Genomic DNA, 25,676 nt, shown 5'->3' with positions numbered 1-25,676 from the left:
ACTTTATTTTCCTTTACTCTTGTATAGTTGGCTGCCACTCCCCGTTGATGGGCTGAAGGCCCCCAGAGTTGGAGGTGTAAATCCATATTAATGTCTGATCTCTATTAAGAGACATAGACACTAGGGAAACTCACTAACACTGCTGCCTTAAAACAATTAATCAATTTACTCTTTTAACAGCCAGGTGCTAAATCTTTTGACACCAACAAAGCATGACTAATTATAACTCTCTGTAGTCTAGTAGTTACCATAACTCATCTCTGTCAATCAAGGTCCATTTCCTCCTCCTTTCTACTTTCCTTTCCAGTCAGTTTTTTCCTTTTTTCTTTATTAAATAACATTTAAAAATATTTATTCTTTGAGAACTTCATACATGTGCACAATATACTTTGATCACCACTTTTCTCCTCTAACTCCCGTTAATCCCTTCCATGTATCCCCCTCCAGACTTCATTTCATTTTTTTTTAATCCCACTGAGTCTACTTAGCCACCCATATGCCCATGGTTAATGAATGTGGGACCTCCATGGAGCACAGGCAACCTCCCAGGGGCTATACACTGACAGAAAAATGGCTTTCCTTCACCAACAACCATTGACTGCTAACAGCTCCTCAGCTGGAGGTAGGGCCTTGTATGCTCCTTCCCCATCTATATTCAGAGTCAGTTTTCTTTATCTTTCATCAGAAGCACATGTATTTACTGACTTGGAACAACGTAAGAATCATAACGATGACTGCAGACCTAAGGATAGCTATTCACAGCCATAGTCATAGCCACACTGTGGTCAGACCTTCTTAAGATGGTCTTTACCAGCAGAAAAAAGACAAAGTACTTGTCAAAATCTGGAATTATCTGCTATATACTGAATTTGTGTATTTTAGGTATGTCAAAATCTTTAAAAAAGGTATTAATATATGAAAGTCTTCATTTTCCACTTTCAAAAATACAATTTCTGCTGTGCAGAATCAGTGGGTATCACAAGGTAAAGGCACATGGTTCCAGTTCTGCAATGTTCTTGGCCACTTTAGCTAGACTGTAGGCTAATTTAGGTCCTATCCTAGGACACTGAGTAGATGTAGAGGCATTCTTCTTTTGGTAAGATAGATCAATAAACATACAACTTATATATGGGGAAGCATACAGTTATGTACACACAAGCCAGTTTTCAAACTCTTACTCACAGGAAAACAGGAAGAGAAAAGGGAAAACCTAGGGACTATCCATTTTAATACATAACAATCTAATTTTGGTTTGAGTTTCTCACCCATTTGTGTTTAAAAATGGCAGCCCTCCCTTCATAGTATACATTTCTTTTTAAAATTAAAGTTGTAAAATTAGCTTTGAAGGTATTTTAAGGAATTAGCAACACCTGCTGAGGTCAGCCGACTACTTGGAAAGTCAAGAAACAATCACCAATAATTACAGGCGTGGACTTTGGTTTAACACAGAAGTAGGGAGTGCCTTAAGGGCCCAAAGCCCTTTCAGACAAGAAGACTTTCAAGTGACAAGAGTAAGATGGCTCAGAGGTTAAGAGCACTGGCTGTTCTTCCAGAGGTCCTGAGTTCAATTCCCAGCAACCACATGGTGGCTCACAACCATCTGTAATGAGATTTGGTGCCCTCTTCTGGTGTACAGGTATATATACATGCAGGCAGAACACTGTATACATAATAAATAAATCAGAGAGAGAGAGAGAGAGAGAGAGAGAGAGAGAGAGAGAGAGAGAGAGAGAAGAGAAGAGAAGAGAAGAGAAGAGAAGAGAAGAGAAGCAGAAGAGAAGAGAAGCAGAAGAGAAGAGAAGAGAAGAGAAGAGAAGAGAAGAGAAGAGAAGAGAAGAGAAGAGAAGCATGGCCAAGAACAGACTGATACGAACACATGAGAAAACCTACCTACAGCTTAGAGAAAGGCAATTCTATAAATGAGGCTGTTTTATTATTTTTCAGGTTATGGAAATAATTTCCAGAAGTGGTCACAGGAACACATACCAGAGATTTCTGTGAGCTATGGAGCAAGGGGAATGTGTCAGAATACTGAGACAGGTACCCACGTCTTAGTTTTCAGAGATGGTGGAACAAGAAGCTGGACTCAGGACATATAAAAAGGCAAACATGATGTCAACCTTGAATAAAAATTTGCTAAGTACAATTAAGCTGATGGTCTATGATACCTCAACAAAAAATTTTATGAAAAAATAATTCATGTAAATTTTAACTTTTTCATTTAAAAAACTTTTAAGTGAGTGTATAATGCAGTGATAGAATATTTCACAAATACAAAGGCATAGTTAGTTGTAGGGTTGTCTAGTTCCATCTATAACATCTTATGAACATGACTGCCCAAATGTGAGCTGAACAAGGTGGACACCGATAGATAGATATGCCAGACTGGATGGAGGCCTCAACCCTACATGAAAAACTAGAGGCAACTAAGGAAAGCTGGGAAAGGAGAGAGAAGCTGGTTTTTCCTAGGGAAGACCACACCAATTGGTTGTCTGGTGCCAAACAGCACTTAAAACATAACACAGGTAGTATTGTATGGACAAAACAGGTTATATCATGGGCCTATACATATATACATACAATAACAGCAAAAAAAAAGAGGCTATGATTTTGAAAGGGGGATATATTGGGTGGTTTGGGGGGGAAGAAAGGGAAGGGAGAAATGTTTTAATTATCTCAACTATTAAAAGAAAGATTAAAGAAGAATTAAAACACTAATTACTTCTGGAAAAGAGGAAGAAAGAGAAGTATTGGGGGAGGGGAAACAGGACAGTGCTAGGGTATAGGTTATATTCTACTTTTTGATTCTCTCTTGAAAATAAAATTACTGGACCACAGACTAGGAAAAACCATGGCAGCATATATGTAGATTTAAGCAAGACACCTGGCAAAATATCCATGCTATCTTTAAGGATAAAATGGAGAAAGAGCCGGAAATTGACAGTCAACATGTCTTTTACTGGCTCAGACAAAGACAGGAAAAGCATGCACCCCGCACTCCGCGCGCGCACGTGCGCGCGCGCGCGCACACACACACACACACACACACACACACACACACAGCTCCTTTATATGGCAGACTCTGCTGGGCAGGCAGCGGGTGGAAGTGTTGGTGATAAAGGCTGACAACTCTGATAGCTGAAGGCCCACAGACACTAGCAGCTGTATGATCTAGGTAAAGGCACTAGGCCTCCTTGAGCCCACTTTTCTCATCTCCCCTTCCAAGTCAGTAGGGAAGATGTCTTAGAAAACAGTGCAGCTTCTGCTACAGAGTATAGCCCATGGATGATACGTGCCTGAGAGGAATAGTAAAAATGTGAAATGGCAGAATTAGGGCGTGAACATGTTCTTGCTAAAACTCTTAGGCTAGAATAAAAAGTCTCAATGAATCACAAAATTAAACTTCATTAATAAACATGTAGTATGGAGTTGAGGTTTCCAAACAGGTCAATAAAGTGGAAAAGCAGAGCACTCACTGCTTCCCAGCCCACACCGACAGTTTCTACAAAGGCTGCCTACCATCTGTAGCTGCAGTAAGAGGTTCTGAAGTCCATGCTTGGGGCTGCTATTCTGTCCAGCTTAGATCTTAAGAGAGGAACTGTCTTAGATTCTGACTACTGTATCTCAATAAGGACAATGACAAAGTGAGATTAATACAAAGGAAACACTCAGGAACTATGAAAAACATAAGAGATGGTTCAAAGACCTGAGTCTGGCCTAAAAAGAACCATCAGGGTCATCCAAACAACTCCACTGGAAAGACACAGGGTACGGACTGAAGCTGAAGTCTTCCTCATGGCTACTACTACTAGTACTGACTGCAGCTGGTGAGCTCTCTGCCAATTCTCTTGGGATCTTTAGAATCTAATGTTTACCAATTATACTTGATAACCATTATTATATTATACTTGATAACCAATCTAATGGTTGGTTATCAAGCATGCAGCATCACTTATCTAACACAGGCTTTTTACAGTGCCTTAAAACACTGTTTAGAAGTCTGTGTTTTAGGTTCTACTCAGTTGCCAACTAGCCACAGTTAAATTTGGCACATTCTTATGCTAATCAATTTAATTAACAAAAACCTGCCCTAATGCTGGTTTCATAATTCTTGGGACTCAAAAGGTAGGGAAAGTAAATTTTGGCCTAGTGATGGACAAGTAGCTTTTGACAGTTTTGGAGTTATGTTCCTTTCCTCCATGCAGACCACACAGAGACCACTTTCTCTAGCACTTACCGCCAGGTACTGTGGGGTAAGTCCGCCCAGCCCTGTCAGGTTCCCCCAAGTGGCAGTGTTGAGCTGTTGCATCTGCTGTGCCAGCTGCTGCTGGAGGCGTCTTTGCTCTTTGTCCTTCTGAGTGTCAGCAAACTTCACCACGATAGGTGAAGAGCAACCCTGTGGTCAGACACATTGGAAAGTGAAGAGGATGTTACAGCCTGATTGAATCCCTTATACTCTTCAGTCATCATTGGATTTCTCTTTCTTAACTATCTTGGGGCACACAGAACGGTCTGGGATGGTTTAGAATGGTTTGATATTCCTTCTTCTCTGAATGGTACCATCAACAGAAACTCCATATACTGTCACTGGCTTCTTTAAGGGGACCTGTTGGTTGGTTATTACACTGCCTCTCTTCTCTTCATGTGTCTTCCTTCAACTCTCCAGAACTTCCTTCAAGACAAAGACCTAATCTTTAATTAAACTTCATGGTTTGCTTGACTTAAAGATAGCTTGTCTGTGTGCCTGCCATTTCTATATATGGGTAGAGGATAAAGGGACAGAAATCACAATTGGAATGAAAATATCTCACTCATTTTTATTTTTACCATTTATTTATTTTCAGTTATGTATTTCTGAACACTGGAACAGTGAAAATAACTGACACAATAAAAGAAAGAAGTGAGTTTCATTTTAGGAACATGGATGAAGGACAGAGATATGAAGAAATACATATAGGCACTGATAAAAGTAGTTATTTACATGTTCTCAGAAAGGTCTCTTTTCCTCCTTCCATGTCACTTCTGTCCTATCCAAAGTCCCCAGAGCAAACCAAAAGGTCCAGAAGCACACTCTCCCTAGTCCAAGTGATATATCTTACATGGCAGGAGAAGGAGTCCTTATGGTTCCTTTTCTCTAGAATTTCACAATTCTACAAGCCTCATCCAGTTTAATTTCCTTTAAAAGGTAAGGAGTAAGAATAGCGAGAAAGACATGGTCAAAGTCATAAAATATATTAAACTAATTTTTGAGTTAAATATAATCTTTGGGAAAATATTAACCTACTCCTATCCCAAGCACCTCTGAAACATCTGCTCCGTGGTAAGAGCTCAGCAGAAAAACCCCCTCTGAACCCAAGCCTCTGCCGTGATAGGGAGCCTGAAGCACATTCCATCACCATCCTGTTGCATTTTGCCGAGTTTTTTGAAAAAAGGTATTTCTACCCAATTGATTAAATCTTATTTATGTGATAACAGACTTCTCTCACAAAAGATATATTCCTATTTAAATGAACTCTTCCCTTCTCTTCCCATTTGGTCATTTTTCTTTCTTCTAAAAGACAAACTTGCATGCTTTTCCTTATCACTTTGGGCAGTTACTGGGAATTTAGCTATGAATTAAGGCTATCAAGAAAATGAGAAAAGTGAGGTGACAGTTTCAGTGTGGAACTTCTAATCTATCAACCTACAGCTCTGGTAAGCAGAGTCATGATCCAGAATGTTAAAGGTCAGTAAATTATACTTATAGTAACATTTCCACCATTAAAAAAAATCCACTATGCCTTTTTCTTTATCTGCTCCATATTTCAGTACTCTATTACTTCTTAAATGAGAGCAAGACAGAAATAACAGAGAAGTTTTGCATGGAGAAGTTCTACTGCTGCATCAAATGTGTTCTATAACAAATGACAGCATCTTCTCCTAATAGTACACTCACTGATTTCTTGTTCTTAAATATGAAAAAAGGCATAAAAGCATAAAATTAGGTAAATAACTGTAGTATTAAATGTGACCTGTTTAAGTCATGAAAGAAAAACAAGTGAGCATAGCGTAGAGGAAAATGGGGAAATAGATGCTATATGTGTGTTTAAAAACAAATCTTTGAACATTCTCATCATTTTAAATTAAATAATAGTGTCTTACTTAAAGTCCTGAAAATAATGTAGTTTGTTAAAACTCAAACAACTCTAGTTGTATGATTGTAGTAGAACTCCATGGCATGTACCGTTCTATTTAGAGGTCAATCTTTGTAAATCAAACTGAGGGTCCTTTGTTTAAACATGGGTATCAAGTTTTAAAAAGAAGTATACAAACTCTGATCACAACAGAGATCTTAAAAATAAACCTGTGCCAGCCTTATATAGTGTTTCTTCACACGAAAGCCTCCTGCACTTTGGTTTAGGTTCATGCCCAGTTTGGTCTTATATCTTGGGTTCTTCTGTAGTAGAATGAGAGACTCAGACCATATCAGCATTCTCTATGAACTCATTTGGGGATGACCACACTTTTAAGTGTCAAAAGAACTTGAAAACCTTATCTATGGGGAGATAAATTTTGGTATAAATCTCTCAATTATAGGAAATAAAAATAGTTAAATGCATGTATATAAGTAAGTACATATGAGGACTGTTTTCTTAACAGCACTTTCATTTTTAATGTCTAAGCTGAAAAATAGCTGGAAATCTACCAGTCTGGAGCAGCCTGTGAGAAAGGGGAAGCCAAAATATCAGGAATGTGACTGCATGGTATGCAAGATTGGAATCCTGCTTATTATGTTCTATCATGTTTGATTTTCACCCGAGCTTGCCTTCAGGTGGGGTGGGGGTGGGATTGTCTTAAAAATGCATTGCACTGCAAGGAAAACACATTAATTATAGATGTTAGGAATATCAAAGTCAAGATAAATGTTCAAAAAAGACAATAGGCTTTGCAATGCTGGTGTCACAACTCAAAAAGTACAGTAAACACTTAATGACAATGCCATGCACACCCCCCCACCCTTTCCACCCACCTTCTGAATGAATATATAGAAGTTTCCCATAAAACATGACGCATAATGATCACTTAGCTCCCAACATGCTTTGGAAGATGCAGCATTGCAAAAACAAAAACAAACAAACAAACAAACAAACAAACAAACCCCCCCCAAAAGAAAACTCCAATCACGGGGAATTAAAAAAAAGAAGCTCAAACAATTACTATTTTTTGCACATTAAATAAAACTGAAAGTATTTTTGTTCAAAAAGAAAAACACAGTTTCAGATAACACCACAAGGCCACCACCTCTGGAGAAAATCACCCATACACAGATACAGTGTACATAACACAGCAGCACATGCACTCTCAAATGATCCTATCAGACAATACAGAGTAAGTGATGGCATGTCACTTTTGGAATATTCTTGTGCAAAATTCTGAAAGGCCACGACCCAAATCACAGACTGAGTACAGAGAGCCGTGCGTCTCCACCTGTGGCATATTTCACATTGCTGATTCTCCTGTTCAAGTTACAACCTCTTAAGAGATTGGATTTAAGCCCACGTATTTCTTTGTTGTTCACTTTTAAGTAAAGGGACCAATTTGATTTTTTAGGAGACTGAAAATTAACATTTCATTGTTAAAAATGAGAATAATTAACTTTCTTCAATATTCCTAAGATGAAAAAAATAATTCTTTAGTCAAGTGATTTATTATAGCAGCAATCTGAGGTGGGAGTTGTTCAGCTTAGTCCATACCAACCCTGCTGTGGGGTATATATTCCATCCTCTAGGTCCAGAATGACACTTTGCTTCAAGTGCCTCACATCTCAGGACCTGTGTTACTCTAATAAAAGGCTCAAAAGACAGCTGTAGGGCAAGTGGAAGGTTTCACTAAAGTGCATTTCAAGTCATTAGGAGGGAAATGCAAGTGGAAAGAGAGAAGAGGGAAGGGAGGGAGGAGGGAAACAGAGAGAGAAGGGGGGATGAATATGAGTGAATGAAAAGCGAAATGGTGAAAGTTTAAATCTGTGATTGTCATGTGAACAATCCACACAGGAGAGAATTGCTTTACCATTCCCCATCATTTGCACAAAGAAAACAAAGAAAGGGCAGATGATACAGTACCTCCATGGTCTGAGACTGATGCATGGCTTTGATTGCATTCTGTGCCATTGCCCTTGTAGAAAATGTGACAAACGCACAGCCTGTGGGAAACAAGGGGACAGGGAGCAGGAAAGACAAAAAACAACAAGACAAAAGGGTTGGACGCTTGTTAAACCAACACAGTCTACGAGAACTGCCACAAGACGACACTGTTCTCAGTAGTACATGAAGATAAACAGCTTCTCACTTTGGTTTCATCTTAGTTCGCTTTTTATTCACAGTGCTGAATTGCTAATCCAACTAAAGCAGAACAATGTATTCATCAGCTTTTTTTTTTTTTTTTTTTTTAAAGGGAACTAGGGAGCATGTTGTGTACTCTTTTCTTTTTTCTTTCTTTTTCCTTTTTTGCCACAAGATTTGAAAGTAGCAAGAGGTAACTTGCATTTTCTAAGTTAAAACTGGGCTGCTTTCTATCTTCTCCTTGGCTGACGATTTCTACACTGAGAGCATGCACTCACTGGGGTGTTGTTATTTCAAAATCTATCTCTGAATTTTAAGAAGTAAATAAGGAATCCATCACACCAAGGGTAAATAAGCAAATAAATTTCAAGGTCTCAAAATGTTAACAAATATATCTAATTTATCTTGGATAGTTAAAAACATATATAAATAGAAATTGATGCTATTCAAATGTAAACAAATATACTAAATTCATTACAAAGTGGTAATTACGTATTAGTGACAAGAACAAACTATTACTCTGAGAAAATTCAACAGTGCATACGAAATAAATGATAAAAACTGTAATTTGTACAAAAATTTTCATAACTTTGGAAGTTGTAATTTTCTGAAAGGAATCAGAGATTTGAGCTAAAGTTTAACACACACAAGACAATGCACATTTCTCTGAACATCTACTGTGAGAGCTGTAAAGCTTTCTGTGTTTGTTTTCTCTAGTTCTAGAGTGCTGGCTCCTGCTTCTGATAGCAGCACTGGCCACCATGCAGGTCACCACTTGAACTACACGGCTCATGGCCCTTTGTATTAACGGAAACACTGCCTTGTGGAATTTACATTTTATTCATCATGTACCCTTGGGCTTCTTAGAGAAAAAGGCTGTGAAATTAATGCAGATTTAGGCTGATTTTATAATAATACCACAGCACACTAAAAGCTTAGCTAAAGCAATACAGACTTATTTCATTTATGATCTCTAATGACTTTAAAAGTGCATTGATTTTCAGCTTCTTTTGCCCTGCACAGTTTGAACTTAGGTATCAGCGAATAATTTAGTGTTCCACTCAATTTCCTCAAAACATTATTATTACTACTTAAAAGATTTCCAAATGAAGCAGATCTAAACAGTGAGAGGCTAAAGCCTATTGTCATTTCAGAGCAGATGCATGAAAGCAGAATTCTGGCATCAACAGTGTAAGACTGTTGCCCCTGTGGCCAATAAGCAAAACAGAACATTCTACATTCAAAAAGCCAGTAGATTATTTGCTTTATGTTAATCAATTTGTGAGTCATAAAATACATTTTCTTCTTTTGTCCTTCATTTTATACCTGACAAGAATATCAAGTCAATACTGCTGTAGAGCCTTTTAATCAAACAGCATTAAGAGAAAGCAGTGCCTGTCCGTGATCCCCCATGCACCATAACATCCAGTCATGAAAGTAAGTAAATGCATATTTTTCCACCATGTTATAATCATTACTATACAAAAGTTCCCAGTACACAGGAAGGTCATCCCATACTCCCCCACCAGTTGAACAGGTCTTAAGAAGCAGGCAAGAAGTCTGGCTGTTATGGAGTACTGAGCTGCTGCATGTAGTTCTCTGACAGAGCAGCAGCCGACAACACCTACTATTTAAACATGTTGCTTGTGCCCAGACATGACTGTAGCTTTTGTTACCAATGAAAGCAATGATCTCCCTCCTCTAAGGCATCTAGATCATGTGTGTAAAATAGCATGTGAGACAGATAACAGTGTCTCCATTGGCTTCCATATTGATTCTGAAGTCTAAAATTATACTCTCAAATTAACCATCTGCTTCAAAGTAGTATCTCCTTAAAATGTTATGATCATCACTTAAATTTCCGAGGAAATAAGACTAAGAGATTTTAATTTTTTCCACTTCTTGCCTTGAGACTACAATATGGAGGCCAAAGCAAATCATCTAGCAGAGGTATATTTGAAAGCATATGAATTCTGCTTTAATAGTCACAAAGATTGCTATATTCACTTCATTTGCTCTTACTATCTAGAAATGTGTGCCAAACTGACAGTTTCCAAGTGGAGGTTAAAATGCATTAGAAACATGTAAAATGTCAATAAGAATCAATAAGGCAGTTATGCATTTATCACAATTTCACACAAGTAACTTGTAAGTAACTTTGAGAGAAAGATACAGCAATTAGCAGGCACAATAAAATTTCTATCAACTCAAACAACTGCCCTCTCCTTTAAAAAGCCTGCAATTAAAACCCAAGCAATGCTTCTAATTTTACAAGCCTAACTCATTCAAAAAATGATCTGACAAATGTGATGACTTCTTTAACCTTTTTTATCTTACTGGCAGTGATTCAGGAAGAGAGAAGCTGTCTCCTTAGGGGCCTTTGTCAAGTTTTGTACTGTGTGCTGTGCTCAATTACTTATGAGAAAAAAATTACTATGTCATTTATAAGGTGGGAATACATGTGAAAAATTTTATTCTCAGTGAAACTCTGGATGAAGTAAGCAACTTAGGAGTCAACTACTTTTTGGGATAGTAAAGCTTGTTAACCTTTGTAATTTCTCTAAATCAGGAGAGGTTGTGGCAGTTGTATGGACAGATTTTAATCTTCTTTTTAACACACGTACAAATACAGTAGTGGCTCCAGTTCTTGGTCTCTGATGTACGGCTTTTCACCAACACAGGGTCATAAGAGTTCTACTATTAAAACTGGCCACTGCTTTTTCTACAACTGAATCAGAAGGTTTTCTATTGGGCAGAAGTATCTTACGTCCTAACTGGTCCTTTCTTCTGCACACAGCAGCACTGACTGAGTCTTGACAGGACAGCACCTCTGATTTGGTAGTGTTAGCCCTTAACTATGGAGGACTGTTAAATATACTATCTAGGCAACTAGTACTCTGATAACTGACCTGAATGTTGGAGAAATTAGACTGGAGGAAGAAAGATAGAAATATTAAAACAATGACACCATATTTCTTTCATTTTTGATTTGGATATAGTAGCTTACATACATATAACTGTCTTAATCCTGCCAAATAAATATAAAGGAAAAAATCCTTTTGTGGATAACTTGTAGTTTAGCTTGCCATTACTGTCTCTCCTTTCAGAATGTCAGAGATTACTAATAGGAATGAGGAGTGGAATTCTTATTTTGGTGAGGCTGCCTTCTTGCTGCTAAAACAGATAGGTGATTGACTGAAGAAAGGTTTCACAAAGTGATTTCCTCCTACAGACAGGATCTAAGTAAAGCTAAAAGCTGTAATAGAGGGTGGGGTTCTTGGAACACATCTATCACACTTGTCATTTTAATTGAAAGGGCATCTCCTCATTCTCATTTCTTTTCTTTTTTTCTTTCTTTCTCTCTCTCTCTCTCTCTCTCTTTTTTTTTTCTTTTTTTTTTTTTTTGAGATGTTTCTCTGTGTAGCCCTGGCTGTCCTCGCACTTGGTCTGTAGACCAGGCTGGCCTTGAACTCATAGATCCACCTGCTTCTGCCTCCCAAGTGCTGAGATTAGAGGAGTGAGCCACCACCTCCAGTGAAAGGGCGTTTTACCTCAGGGGTTCTACCTCTTATCTCAGTTCCCAAGAAAATTCTACAGAACTAGATGAATTCTTGCTTCACACACAAAAAAAACCCCACCCCCAAGTTAGAGGTACTTTTAAAAGCATGAATGATGTCAGGGTCTCTTAGTTTTTTGTGACCACTTTCAAAGAGGCACAGTGGCCTGTTGTATCTCAAATAGAAGAAACATGATTTTAAGTTACTATGCAGCATGAAGGAGACTTCAAACTATGGAAAACTTACTTATAAATGAATCATTACCTAAAGAAGACATTAATGCAGCCAATTTTCCTTGCTGTACCTTTTTAGCACTGGTAGCAATGATCAAACACATAGTCCAGCATAATACTTGGGCGCATGCATTAGTAATCTAATATATCATAGGCAATGTTGGGTTAGTTTACTGAAAACTGACATTGATATATCATTCATTCATTTATGGCATCTGAATTTGGGTACAGACTAGGACCCACTTAGCAGCTGGCAAAATCTCATTGCTTAGATGGGGCTGGAAGACTATTTTGAACAAGATGGCAAAATGTAGTCAGTATTCCAGGGGACATGTGATAAAAGTTTCCATGTAGATGAATGTTTAGGTACTGTGTAGACAGGATGTGAACAACATAGTCTTCTCCACATACCTGTCTGAATAGTCAAAAGCCCTATCCTAATATACTCCTTGAATATAACAAGGAAAAACAAGGATTTAACTACTAAATCCAGTCTGTGCTCTTCCCTGAAAACATTCATTTGTCAAAGGTTTAGGCAGGGAAATGGTACAACACAGTTGGAATACTCTTAAACAAGCAGAAATAAAGTTACCTTAAATGGCAGTGAAGATTAGACTACAGTTTGTGGATAAGAAAAGTGAAATCAACTTTTTTACTGACTCCAAGTTATAGCTACTCAATTGCCACTGTGCAGAAAATCCCATAGGTTAGATCTCAATAACATTTCTGACTACATGGATCAGTAAGAACATGTTTATTTTAGGAGTTCAACATCCTAAAGTGACACTGTCAAATATGTACATTTGGTTTAGAAACCTCAAGCTTTGCTTTTGAGAACAAATGTCTCACTGGAAAAGCCATGGATGGGTTGTGGTGGCCTACTAGTTTTCTCATGGAGAGCTGTGCAGGTGCCTGAGAGGTGTAGCTGTCCTTGCAGATGATGTTACTATTGATATGAAGTTGTTTCAAAGTGATGGGCAATATGCTTTCCAAAACAAGAGAGTCCAGAATGTCCCCAGTGGAGGAAAGGCCTCTTTAGATTTGGGCATATTGTCCTTTGCATGGATGAGACAAAATATTTGCTGAGTAGTTATGTATGACTGGAAGGTGCTAGGTACTTTCCATGTTGATACTTACAACCATTTCCTGAGGGTGTCTGTCCTGGGACATGTACTAGTTATAGTGAGTTTTCCCCCCCAAAAAAGATAATGACTCTAATTGAAAGTATAAATAGGGCTTGATAGGTACAGTTCTGAGTCCTGGCAGCTTTCAGGCCTCTAAGCTGATGAGTGGTGTCCTGAGTCAACATGGCTGAGGAGCCTTGGTGGAGTGCCTATTAGTGAGGAATTGAAACAGTTGATGTGGCAGAGGAAGAATGGTGGGGGAGGCCTACTTGACTAATTGTCTTCATAGTTATAGTTAAACTGGTAAACCCAGAGGAAAGGGAAGTGGCCAACTATTCAACTGCACCTTGCCTTTATCGTCACTAAACAGTCTAATGCAGAAACTTCCTTACTGAGTAGTTTATATTCTGATTTACAGGTACTCTTCAGAGCAGCCATACTTTCATTTCACTTAATTTTTATTTATTATTTTTTTCAACAGTTGAGCTAGCAACAGATACTGAGGGAAAAAATGCCAAGTGTCTTTTATCTGAAGTGCCACTAATAGGGGGCATTTATTAATATAATGATTGAAAACTCATATTCTTTAATGAGAACAAAATAGTAGCATGAAATAGAGTTGTTCTTTTATCAAATACAGGGATTCAGGAGCAGGTCCCTGTAGCCAGGAGTCCCTAGGTCCTACTAATTGAAAAATGTACCACTGTCTGTCTTTGTATTTCAGAACAAATGGTTATAAATGAGTATTCTCTTTTTTCCAAAAGGGAATTCTCACCAGTTCACTAGGAATTACTTTTCTGTTGAAAGCAAGCAGTGGGGAGGGTATTCTCTTCTTTACACTGAGCCCAGCCATTTGCATAAAATACAAAATGAGAAGGCTCCCCTAACTTACTATAGGAAGAGGCTACTTCTGTCATTAAGTGTTGGTTAATCAACCAAACAGCCGACCAAATTAGCTAAGTTCTCCTAGTAAGGAGTGAGTCTTCTGCTCTTTCCCATGAAGTTGTGCTGTTCTGAAATCTTACAGGCAGAAAATACTAATGTACACCTAAAGATAACCAAAATGTTTTCCTAACCATCTCTCCTGCACAACAGAGGCAGTGAGATGGAGGGTCACTTCCGAGCTAGCCAAGGCAAGCAGAGAGGACAGAAAGTCAGCACTCAGCTTCACACTCACGGTCTCTATGCACCCATACAGTAAGTGGGCAAAACCCAGTAACTGGTTACTAATGTTGTCCTGTGAGAGAAGCAAGACAGATACACGTTCACTGCTGTCATCTATGAATGGGGAAACTAAGAAATAGAAATAGAAAAATAAATTGATTAAGGTCGCATGTCATTATCAAAAATTCTGGGACTGGATTAGAGTCACTGACCTCTGAGCTACAGTAAACTTCGCTCTGATTAACTTAGAGACATTCCTTCTCTCTGTCTCTCTGTCTCTCTCTCTCTCTCCTTGTCTTCTTCATGCTGTCTGTATTGCTTAAGTACTGTCTGTTACTTAAGGGTGACAGTATCTTCTTTAGCTTTTAGAGATTCAGCCTTGGAGTGCGGGCTAAATGACAAGATTTCAGAATTGACAGAGAATGAATGAACTGGGATTTGCACACTGCTCTCCCCTCCCCACCCACTTAAACCACCCTTAGAGGAAAATATAGGAATCAAAAGTTAGGTGTCAGTCTACTCCTAGTTTCTTGACGACCTCCATTTGGGAACTCTGAAGGTGAATGTGTGTGTGACACTTTTGTTCTCTTGGACTTTAGTTCCAGAAGCCAACAACATGAAGCTTTATGTCTAAGATTTTAAAACAATCTTCCTCCCATGGTTTTAAAATTAGGTAAGAAGGGTGAGACAGGTGAAAATGATCACCTTGATACTTATGGCCTGGCTACTTACTTTAATGTTGTGGTTTGGGTACCAGAGCCGGCCCAGAACCTGAGCTTGAGAATGAGCAAAGGCTTAACTATCCCCATGGAAACTGTACTGCAAAATGCTTTCTTCCTCAAACTGAAAAATGCTGGACATATACACTTCCACTTTGGGTTGACTTGGGAAACTACAGTCAGACAACTGTTAATATGTACTGTCAACCTTTGTGCAGTTTAAGGAAGGAGGTGTGTGGTCTTGTTAAGGGGAAGGAGAATATGGGAAGAGAAGGGTGATCTCCACTATTTCCTACAGTGGCTTACAAAACTGTAGCACTCCTCAGGGTGGGAAGCCACAGCTTGTGCTCTGTTTGTTGTGGCAAAAGAAGAGCCTACGATTTTCTTAAGGTCAAACTCGTCTTTTCTACCATTTAGAAGACAGGACTGTGGCATAAAGGCTTGGTAAGATGCAGGGCAGGACAGGTCTGCTTACTCTGAGATTATATACCTGCTCTGCACTGCATAAGCAGTGATACTCTCTCTGGGCTTGGATGGCTGTTATGAGGATCACATCTTTAATGTTTGTTCAGGCAAACAGAAAGAAAAGTATGGCTGAGTATCTATTCTCATCTTCCACCTCTCCTTGTCACCTAAATTTGCTCAATTTGAGGATGAAAAGGGAGTACAGAGGTAGGGCAGCCTGTCAGCATTCCATGGGACCTGGCACTCAGACCTTTTCACCTGGAGAAGCATGAGATGATCATTTTGGTTACAGAGAAAAGTTCAGGTTGGATAACTCGCTCACATGGGATATATTGCAAGCTGACCTCCTGCTGTATGTGATGCCTACATCTCCCTTGACTGTGACACAGAGTTCCAATTAGCACTTAAGGAAAGCGACTTTACAGAGAGCACACTCACCTCGACTCAGCCCGTCGGGTCCCCGGAGAATCCGGCATTCTTCTATCTGGCCAAATGGAGAAAACATCACTCTGATATCATTCTCATTACATTTCTTCGAAACCATTCCTATGAACAATTTTCGGTCTTCCACAGCTAGGAGATAAAAATAACAAACGAACAAAGGCCATGTCATTTTTTTTCCTTGCAATCAATGCCTCACTCCCAGCCAGGCTTGGCCATGTGTGAATGAGTGCAGTCCTAGAGCTAACTGTAGACCTGTATCTGCCCTCTTCCTCCAGTTCACCCCATCCAGTCTGTCTTCCACTCTGACCCCAAGAACAATTTGGTTAGCTTCTAACTAGCCAGGCTGGTTACACTTGACACAGAAGTCGATTCTAGAGGAGAAAGTTGTTGCTATTCCCTGGGAATCATCTCTGACAGCCCCTACCTGGCAAAACCAGAAAAAGAAGAGCGAGAGAAAGCTGTACGGGTGCAGTAACTTGGAGCTAGGTTTCTCAAGGAATGGAGATACATTTTGGGTAGCATGGCAATGTGCACACTTTCAACCCTGACAGAGGGAAAGATTAGACAGGCTTTTCTTCAGATCTGGAAGGTTCCGCCCAATCTCCATTGTTTTTGCTCACAATATTTGAACTATATTTAGCCTATCAGGCAAAATTACAGCTGATTTCAGGACAGTGTTTGCAGCCTTTCTAGGAGAGAGGCCCTTTTTAAAGATGTCTGAAGTGCTGCTAGAGATAAGACTTGCTTATCTCCTATTGCTTCAATTTAATCTATTTCTCAGAATTAAAAGTGTGGGTGGGGGAGGAGTGAGAGAGCCATACACTTCAAGACCTGGCTTAGGCTCTGCCACAAGTCACTGTGTGACCTCTGTTTCTGAATGGATATTAGCATGTTGACACTGCTGTTCAGGTGGTGGTTACTTCTCTTTCTTTTGTTCTTTATAGGGCAGGGTTTCTTGCCATGTACACAGTAAGTATTTAGTCTGGATTTTCTGAGTCCGGGCGCTACTGGAACTCAAGTTAAGGTATGTGATCTGAGCCCTCCAGGACCGAGTCATCTGTTCCTGAAGACTGTTGCAATTCAGTGACTTACCCTGAAGCAAAACTGTTGCAGAATTCCTTATGATGACCCCAAAGTCCAATGTCTGTGCCACCCCATATCCAGCTAAAGCCATGTGAATTCATTGAACACTTAAAAGGGTGCAGTATGATGGAGAAACAGACTTTTTAATGTCATCTCAGTTTAATTTAAAATTTCAAAGCCCTATATATCTATTATATTGGTCAGTGCAGCTCTGAAGAACCTAAATGAAGCAGCTAAATGTTCCTTGTCAGAGAATTCCATGTAGTAAGTAAAGGACTTATGCTATCCATTTGTAAAACAGATCTCTGAGTCCATAAAGGAGAAAGGGACTTTCCGAGGGTCATTCAAGAGCTCTGCAGTTTAACATGGACTACAACTTACTTTCCTACTCCCAGCCCAGTAGTATTCCTTTACCGATTCCTCCAAGCTAGAGGAAGTGGATGAGACCTAAAGGGAAGAGCAGTGATCATGACTTAGAGACTCCGCTCTCTGTTCTAGTGTTGTTATTAATTTAAATGGTGACTCTGAGAATCATCTCACTTCTGCCAGCTTCTCTTTCTCTTCCTTCTCTTTCTCTTTCTCTTAGCACTGCAGAGAAGGCAACCCAGTTAACCAACCCAGCTGTGGTTAACTGAAGCACTGGGACGGAGGGTGCTAGAGCAGGGTGCTGAGTCCCCTTCTCCTGTCTCCCCCTACACTCAGGGAACTTTCCAAGACAACTCCAAAGCTAGGGCTCTTTTAATGTCCTCCTGAGATGAAACTTAAATAAAGGCAGAGTCTGGAGAGACCTGTAGTGGGGTGGGACAACAAGATACTTAACGTACAAGGGACAAAGTCAAGAACAACAGTGGTGTATCTGGAGCAGGCAGAAAAAATCTTATGATCTGATCAGAGAATGGGCTCAATGGAACAGGACAGTAATAGAATTAAAAGTCACTGGGTGGGCTATGGAGTATCTTTTATTTGGATAAAAAAATTTCAAGTACTGTTCTTTTTGTCCCTCTGGAACAAGCGAAATACCAGCTATCTACTATGAATTAGCACAAACCTAGTGGTTCCAGGGCACCAAGCCTCAGCAATCCCAGATCCCTTGACAAGGAGCCTTTACAGTCTCCCCACCTGTATGATTATAGGCTACCTATGGGCTGGCCACTGACCATGGAGGGTTTTGGACAGCAGGACTTGTGAGGATGTGGCAGCCCCTTGATGGGGACATGGAAATGGACGGAGAAGGAAGGGAAAGGTCTCCACCTCTTACTATTTCCTGCTCAGGACTTCTATACCTACCAAACTATGGCTGGCAGCTGTATGGGAATAAAAATTCTTGTCATATTTCTTATCTCAAAGAATCTTGCTTTAGTTCTTTAATATAAAAGCAAATTTTAAAAGTTTCATTTGGTTTCTAGTTTCACTGGTAAATTTGAAATTACAGTGTTTGGCTAAAACAATTTGTACATTTTGAGTTCCAGGGTGGTATTACAGTAAACTACACATGCAGATCCTGAGCCTATGCCCATCCCCACCCCACACAAAATGAGTGCTATAAAAATGGAAATAATTTAGAGGAAATCTTGCCTTCCTGGGTACCACTAAAAATAAACTCAACAAGATATCAAGAAAAAAGACAACTCTTCCTTAAACTACTATTAGCTAAGAAAAAAGGGAAGAGGACCTCCATATACTAGTAAAAATGTTAATTTCCCTTTCTCTGTGTGAGGTTCATATCTAATTGTCAATCAGTAAGAATGTGGATTGCTTAAGTCAATCTACTGTATCCAGAGTAGTCTGGTAGGTACTTTAGAGGAATTTAAAAAACAAAAGTAAGCTCCCTTCTCTTTAGGGCAGAACCATTTTCCTCCATGATGCAGTGAATTGAGCAGGGGCTGGACTTTCACACAGGAAGTGATGTACAGATGGGTTCCCTACTTCATCAACAGCAACAATAGAACCAAAAGACCTTCCAGACAAGAGGTCAATAAAAATTCTCCTCCCATGATATAATGAGAAAGAGTTAATGTTCTGAGTATGAGGGTAACTTCTTAAAGTGAGAGGTCTAGAAATGTCATTTTAAAACATTCCTAATTGTAAGTCTGTGCTAACACCCCGGCATACAATCTGTCAAAGTCACACCTGGATTTGGGCTGCTTGAATTAATTAACAACTTTTCAATGTGTTGGTGCTAACATATGGCATTTAATTACTGCCTCCAAATCTGCGAGTGGCTCCACTTTGAATTTCAAAAATTATTTTTCCGTCTTGTAGAAAAATCAGAAAGTGACTGGATGAAAATACTTTGTGATTCCTACTTTTAATGGTGGCTTTGAAGGTTTTCGCCTTCCCATGAAAATAGTTATTAAGACTTTGGCTAGCTATGAGCTTGACAAATGAATACAGAGGTTCTAGAGGCCTTGAGAAAGAGACAGGTCTTAATTAGCATTTCTGGAGTCTAGGAATTAAGGTCTCTCAACAAGTACGGTTATAAAGTTAAAACAGGATATATTCTATGTTCTTTCTATATAGCATCTTCCTTGACAACAGACGCATGACAACAGTTAATACTGCTCTAGCCAGTGAGACTCAAGCACAGCATGAGAGTAAGCTCATGCTTTTGTTATCACTCACTGGTAGACTAGCTTCAGCAGCTGCTTTTAAATCTTGCACAGTTGGCACCTTGTATTTCATAATAAGAGGACTGAAAGCTCACTGAAGACTGAAAGCTGCATGCTACAGAAAAATATATATGAGAATGGAAGAAAGTAACTGTGCTTATGCTAGTTAATGCAAGCGCTTATGTCCACACCTCCTCAAACACACTTTTCATACCACCACTCAATTTTCTGCAGTGGAAAATAACAAGAAAGTTGAATTCTGTTGGTGCCTGAGCATTTTAAGGTATTTGTATTAAACACTCCATCAATTATTACTTATCTAAAGTAGTATTTTTTATTTTCCCTTTGCACATCTGTATTAGTAACACAGAAAACAAAATGCCATGGAGTGTGAGAATGAATGTGAGGATGTAGATTAAATTATAGCTATTTGAAGGATGGATTAAAGGAAGCCATAGAGGTTTAGGAAGCCCATTCAGTTAAGATCCAACAGTGCAGGGCTGGTGTACAAGCATCCAACATTTCTGAGCTCACTAGAGATCCCCTGTATCAGACTATAGATGGCTAGGGACTCAAAGGGTGACTATTTTGCTGGAATTTACTTATCTATAACTGACTGATCCGTGATTAGCAGTCCTTGCTCAGAAAATAAAAAATTTCAGAATCTGAGCACACAGATAATGAAGACAGTAACTGTCTAGCTGTGATGAGTCTTTTGTGCTATACATAAATGTCAGCAAACTCAATAAAAGTGCAATTAGAGCTCGTTATACTTCTTTCATTGCTACAGGAGCGATTCAGCGCGTCTGAACCAAAGAAATCTTTGTGTTCTTTATGCTTCTGAAACTATGCTTACCTGTCAAAAATGCCATACGGAACCAGAAAGAGCTGCACCACTTATAATTTGAGTTAGAAAAGTACACATTTCTTCCGATTCCTAAGTTAGGTCCAAAGGGGACTATGTAAGCTGTTCATATCTATGCAAAGTTCCATTTGAGTTCTCATAATAGAGTTTTTGAAATATAATTGTAAGTCTATTCGCATGTTTTGACTTTTTTAATCAGAAATTCAGAAAATGAAAGCAAAAGGAGAACTCAACCCACAAGCAGGTTTGGGGATCCTCAGTCCGCGTATAAGCTTGTACTGTGGTGTGAGCAGTCTAGGTGTGCCAGGCACACTTGCTTTCACACTTAGAACGCAATAAAATGTCTCACTCAGTTTGTGGGCTGTGCTGCTAACTTAGCATCAGCATAACACAGCAAACTGAGTGTTTCTGGTGTGCCAGGCATCAGGCCAAGTTCTTTACAGACTCTGCGGGAGTTTGCTTGATAAATGTTCCCCAAAGGCCCATGCATCTAAACACCTGGCACTTTTTGGGAAGGTTATGGAATTTTTAAGACATGGAGCCTTACTGGAGGAAGTATGAGAGTTCCCATAGCCTCACTTCACTTCCAGTTCACTTTGTTTTTTATGCGTGCTTGAGAGGTTGAGATGTAATCTCATAGCTTCCTGCTCTGGCCTCGTACCATCATGTCTTCCCTAACCTTATGGACTCTCCCTCTGAAACTATCAGCCCAATAAACTCTTTCTTCCTTAAGTTGCCTTTAGTCATAGTCTTTTCTCAGAGCAACAGAAAAGTAACCAATATAGAAGTTGGTACCAGAGAGTAGGGCTGTTTCTGAGAAAAACCTGAGCATGTTGTTTTTTGGAGGAATGTGGGAGACTGGAACTTTGAACTAGAATAGTAGTTAAATGTTGTAAACAGAACTTAATGGCATATTCTAGAAGGAGTGTGAAAGCCAGAAGTGCTAAGAATAGTGAAGGTCTGGCTCAAAGGTTTCATGAGGGAATAAGGACTTTATTAAAAATAGAGCTAGAGACCATTTCTATGATATTTTGGCAAAAAATATGACTGTTTTCTGTCTATGTCCTGAGAATTTATGCAAGGCTACATTAAAAAGAAATGGACTGCTGGGTGTTTAATACCAGCCCTTAGAAGGCAGAAGCAGATGTATCTCTGAGTTCAAGGCCAGCCTGGTCTGCATAGTGGGTTCTAGGCCAGGCACGGCTGTATAGAGAGACCTTATCTCCATAATAAATAAATAAAAAAGTAATGGCCTAATTTCTTGGTAGAAGAAATTTCAAATCAGCATAATGTTGAATCTTTGGCATGTTTATTACTAATAACTCTTATGCAGATCTACAGTAAAAAAAGAGCAAATGGAGAAGAAATTAAAAATGCATAGGTTGACTAGGAACAGAACACTAGGAAGCTTAATATTTCAGCTGAGGAATGTGCTTAAGGAAAAACTGATTGTTAAGGAGAGTGGGGCCATGAAAGAGAGGCCTCCTGCTCTGCACTGGAACAACAGGAAGGGTGCCATCAGGAAAAGACTCTACCCAGCTAAGACTCCAACCTAAGAAAGGAGTAAGCCCATGGGGTTGCTTGCTCATAGAAAGCAATTGCTTCAACACAGAAAAGCTGCTGATAATTCAGTCAAATGCTACAAGGGGTTCATCTCAAGCTGACAGTTAACTTGGCAGTTAATCTAGATAGCACTGCCTTTGAAGGCATGAAAGATTCCAGAGTGAGGGGGTCATGCATTCTCCCTCCATAGTTTGAGGGAGAAACTGAAACCAGACAACATGTGGCAGTGCTGGAGTCCCTTTGAGAAGGCCCTGACAGGCCATTACATGAAGTTGTAAAATTGTAAAGCCTGGTTGCAAGCAAAGACTACAAGATGTTGGAGATGTCAGAGCCAGGAGACATCTGCTACAGAGAGCTGAATACAAGAGGTAGAATTAGCTCAAAGAAGAGATGTATGTTACATCCCACAGCAAAGCTATAGGACTGAGACATCTAATCCCTTTCAAACTAAAGCCCTAGATACTGGACACAGAGCTACAATATTTTCCCTGCTGGGTTTTAGTCTTGCTTTGATCTAATATTTCCTTACTTATGTCCCCATTCCTCCCTTTTGGAATTTTCTAAGTTATATACTTAATTTTTGGTTTTACAGGGGCCACAGTTAAGAGGCTGCCTTGAGTCTCAAAACAGACTTTGAACTTCTAAATAGTGTTGAGACTTTAAGGACTATGAGGACTTCTGAAGTTGGACTAAACACATTTTACAACATGAAAGGCCATGGACTTTTGAGGGCCAGGGAATGGCATGTGGTGATGAGTGTAAGAAATGTCACCCATAGGGTCATTCATTTGAATACTTGGTTCCAGCTGTGGCTTACTTTACCAGCTACTCCATGCAACTTCCTCAAAAGGGGAATTTTAAGGTCTTTTTATTGTAGTAAAAAGGATACTGAAAACCTCCTTGACTTTTGAGATCATGAAAAATTTGGGGCACATAGTTTAGTTTTAGACTTAAAGGAAACACTTTAAGTGTCCAGAGTTAACAATGGAGAATAAAAGCAGCAAAACACTGAGAACTCTTGGCAGCAAAGGTTTGTGCATCTGGTTGTACACATGAACAGTAGTAGACAATATAAAGAAGAAAACATACCATATTTCAATTCTTGGGTATTCCAGGCCCTATGTGCTCATCTCAATTATCTAATTTGTGTGTTTATAAATACAGCATAAAGCTTTCCACAGACTTTCATTCCATGACTTTTGCTCTGATATAATTTAGATAAGTGTGGAGTCAAAGCATAGGGAGAACATCTCTTAGTGGCTAGAAACTTCAAGAAGACATACACTGACAGGGTTTGTCTCATATGATTCCTCTCCTCTGCTTGCCACGAAAGAGTATATGGGAAGTCTAGGGGTAGAATAGAAATGGCTGTCTTTAGAGGAAGATATGCTCAGCAAAGAATGCTCCACAGCCAGGGTATCCCTCTGGGAGGTAATAACTAACACTTCAAGGGGTGTCCATCATTTACAAAGACTGTGTAAAAAATCTTACTGAGACTCTAGAAGAAACAAAAATCCAACCCATTTAAGGTAGTTACAACTATTCCTATTTTATGAATGAGCAGATGCAAAGTTCCATTTTAGTGACATAGTCTTTCTTCTTTTTCAGATTTACTGCTGTAATACCATTTCTTAGACAACTTGCCTGGCACACAGTAAATGATAAATGAGTAACTAATGAAGGAAGGAAGGAAGCAATTTGATCATGGTCTCACAACAAAGCAGTGGCAGATTTTTAGAAGTTTCTCATGATAAATGCCATTGTATATGATAAGATAGTACAGGGAAGGGGAATTGGCACTGAGGGAAGTACGGGGCTGAGAAGACACAAGCAAAGCCCCAGAACCTGCTCAGAGGGAGTGGGTAAGTAGTAGAGAGTGAGCGCTAGCTCTGACAAACCAGGGCCCTTGCGACAACTTGGGAGTTTTCTTCAAAACTTTACAGTCCAGGAAGAAGCCAGAAAACAGGATACACTACAATTAGCAAAAAACAAAAACAAAACCCCAAAACAAACAAACTAAAAAAACAAACAAAAAACCAAAAAAAACCAAAAACCCAAACCAACCAACGAACCAACGAATGAACGAACGAACCAACCAACCAACCAACCAACCAAAAAAACCCCACCTTGTGGAGAGATTTGGAGTCCAATCATAATTTACAGGTGCAGATATATAGATCTCTAAGTGCATGGCTTCTGCCCTGATTATTAATTAATGAGGTGCAAAATTTCAAGCTGGAAGGAAACAGTGCTGATTATGTCAGTCTTGTGGGATAGAGGAGCTTTGTGGTCCAAGAAAGACAGATGATTCTTTTAACATGTATTTCCGTAAATTAAAGGGGACAGGAAGCTTTTAGAGATGGGAGCAAAAACTTAATTAAAAATGTGGACTATCAACCCTGAAGTGTCTTGAAGAACCAAATCTCAATTTTATTATAGATTTCACCAAATACATACATACATACATACATATATATATTTTGTTGCAGCAACTGTATGTTCATTTAATCAGCAGACTGAATACTGAATGGATTCTGGTGCAAATGTATTGGTACAATTTAGAGAAAAATGTAATAAGACAAAAAGGAATAACGAGAGAGCAAAAAACGGTGGCTTTTACTGGGCTACTCACTTTCCACTCATCTTCTCCCCACTCGTTAGGTATCCCTGTGTTGTACTAGGAGTAGATGGATACTAGCCAGATCCCACAAGGTTACCACATAAGGCAAGCCCTAAGCAAAGGAAATGGAAAACCATCCCTTGTCACCGTCTTCACAGTTGCTGTTGTTTTTTCCTCCACAGATAAATGAGAAGGAAGAGTGGGGCACAAATTTCCCCAGATGTGCTAACCGTAATGGCTGGAGTAGTGGCTGTCCGCCTTCCAGAGGGAAACAGCGGCTAGAGCAGCTCCTCCCTCCCCCACCTGACTTAAAGCAGTAGACATGATTACATCAGACAGTTGGTTGCCACCTACCGTTTGACTTTTCACTATCTGCAGGTTTCATCTGAATGGGATGATGCATCTAAAAATATAAAAGTGAGAAAGTAAAGGCACATTGAACAACTGTAAAACCAGTCTGAGAAATGTGATACTATTCAAGTACTGCTATAATTACAAGGGCACACAACTAATAACGAGCCTTCTAAAGGATGCTATTACCTTAGTTTGTTACCTAAGTTTATGTTCGGGAATCTAACCCTCAAGCCAGGGAACACTGTAACAATCCGTAAAAACGTGAGCTTTGGAGTCAGGCTGGAGTATGAAACCCTCTACATTACAGGTGATCTGTCCAGCTCTGCAATCCGAGCTACGTAATCTGGCAGTGTAACTTCCCCAGGGTGATCTCCCATCTGGGAGATGGGGAGAACACCTGCAGAGAAGGGCGCTGAGAGTCAAATGAGAGCACACATGTAAAGTGCTCAGTGCATGAGCAGAGCCCAAGATGTGCCGAAGACTCTGGAATTACAGCTGTACTACTTAAATGATAACCATCTTTGTCCACCACCTACTCTGTTTGCTTTATGGGTT

At 39.5% G+C, this 25,676-nt stretch overlaps 1 protein-coding gene across 18 annotated transcripts in view; it reads right to left on the bottom strand.

Moving 5' to 3' along the window:
• Window positions 1-25,676, bottom strand: part of Celf2 (CUGBP Elav-like family member 2) — a 539,378-nt gene that overhangs the window by 61,028 nt on the left and 452,674 nt on the right. For 17 of the 18 annotated variants that reach the window (XM_059263523.1, XM_059263531.1, XM_059263534.1 and 14 more), the window contains 4 exons: window positions 25,122-25,170; window positions 16,022-16,156; window positions 8,103-8,182; window positions 4,238-4,396 (listed from right to left, as the gene is read on the bottom strand). In XM_059263523.1, coding sequence (XP_059119506.1) covers window positions 4,238-4,396; window positions 8,103-8,182; window positions 16,022-16,156; window positions 25,122-25,170 — 423 coding nt within the window. Of the gene's footprint in view, window positions 1-4,237; window positions 4,397-8,102; window positions 8,183-16,021; window positions 16,157-25,121; window positions 25,171-25,676 lie in introns of those variants that run through there. The other variant, XM_059263540.1, reaches the window with a different exon arrangement.

The sequence above is a fragment of the Peromyscus eremicus genome, chromosome 5, assembly GCF_949786415.1.
Source record: "Peromyscus eremicus chromosome 5, PerEre_H2_v1, whole genome shotgun sequence".
Lineage (NCBI taxonomy): Eukaryota > Metazoa > Chordata > Mammalia > Rodentia > Cricetidae > Peromyscus > Peromyscus eremicus.
The sequence above is the reverse complement of the archived record's forward strand: the minus strand, read 5'-3'. Positions and strand labels throughout refer to the sequence as shown.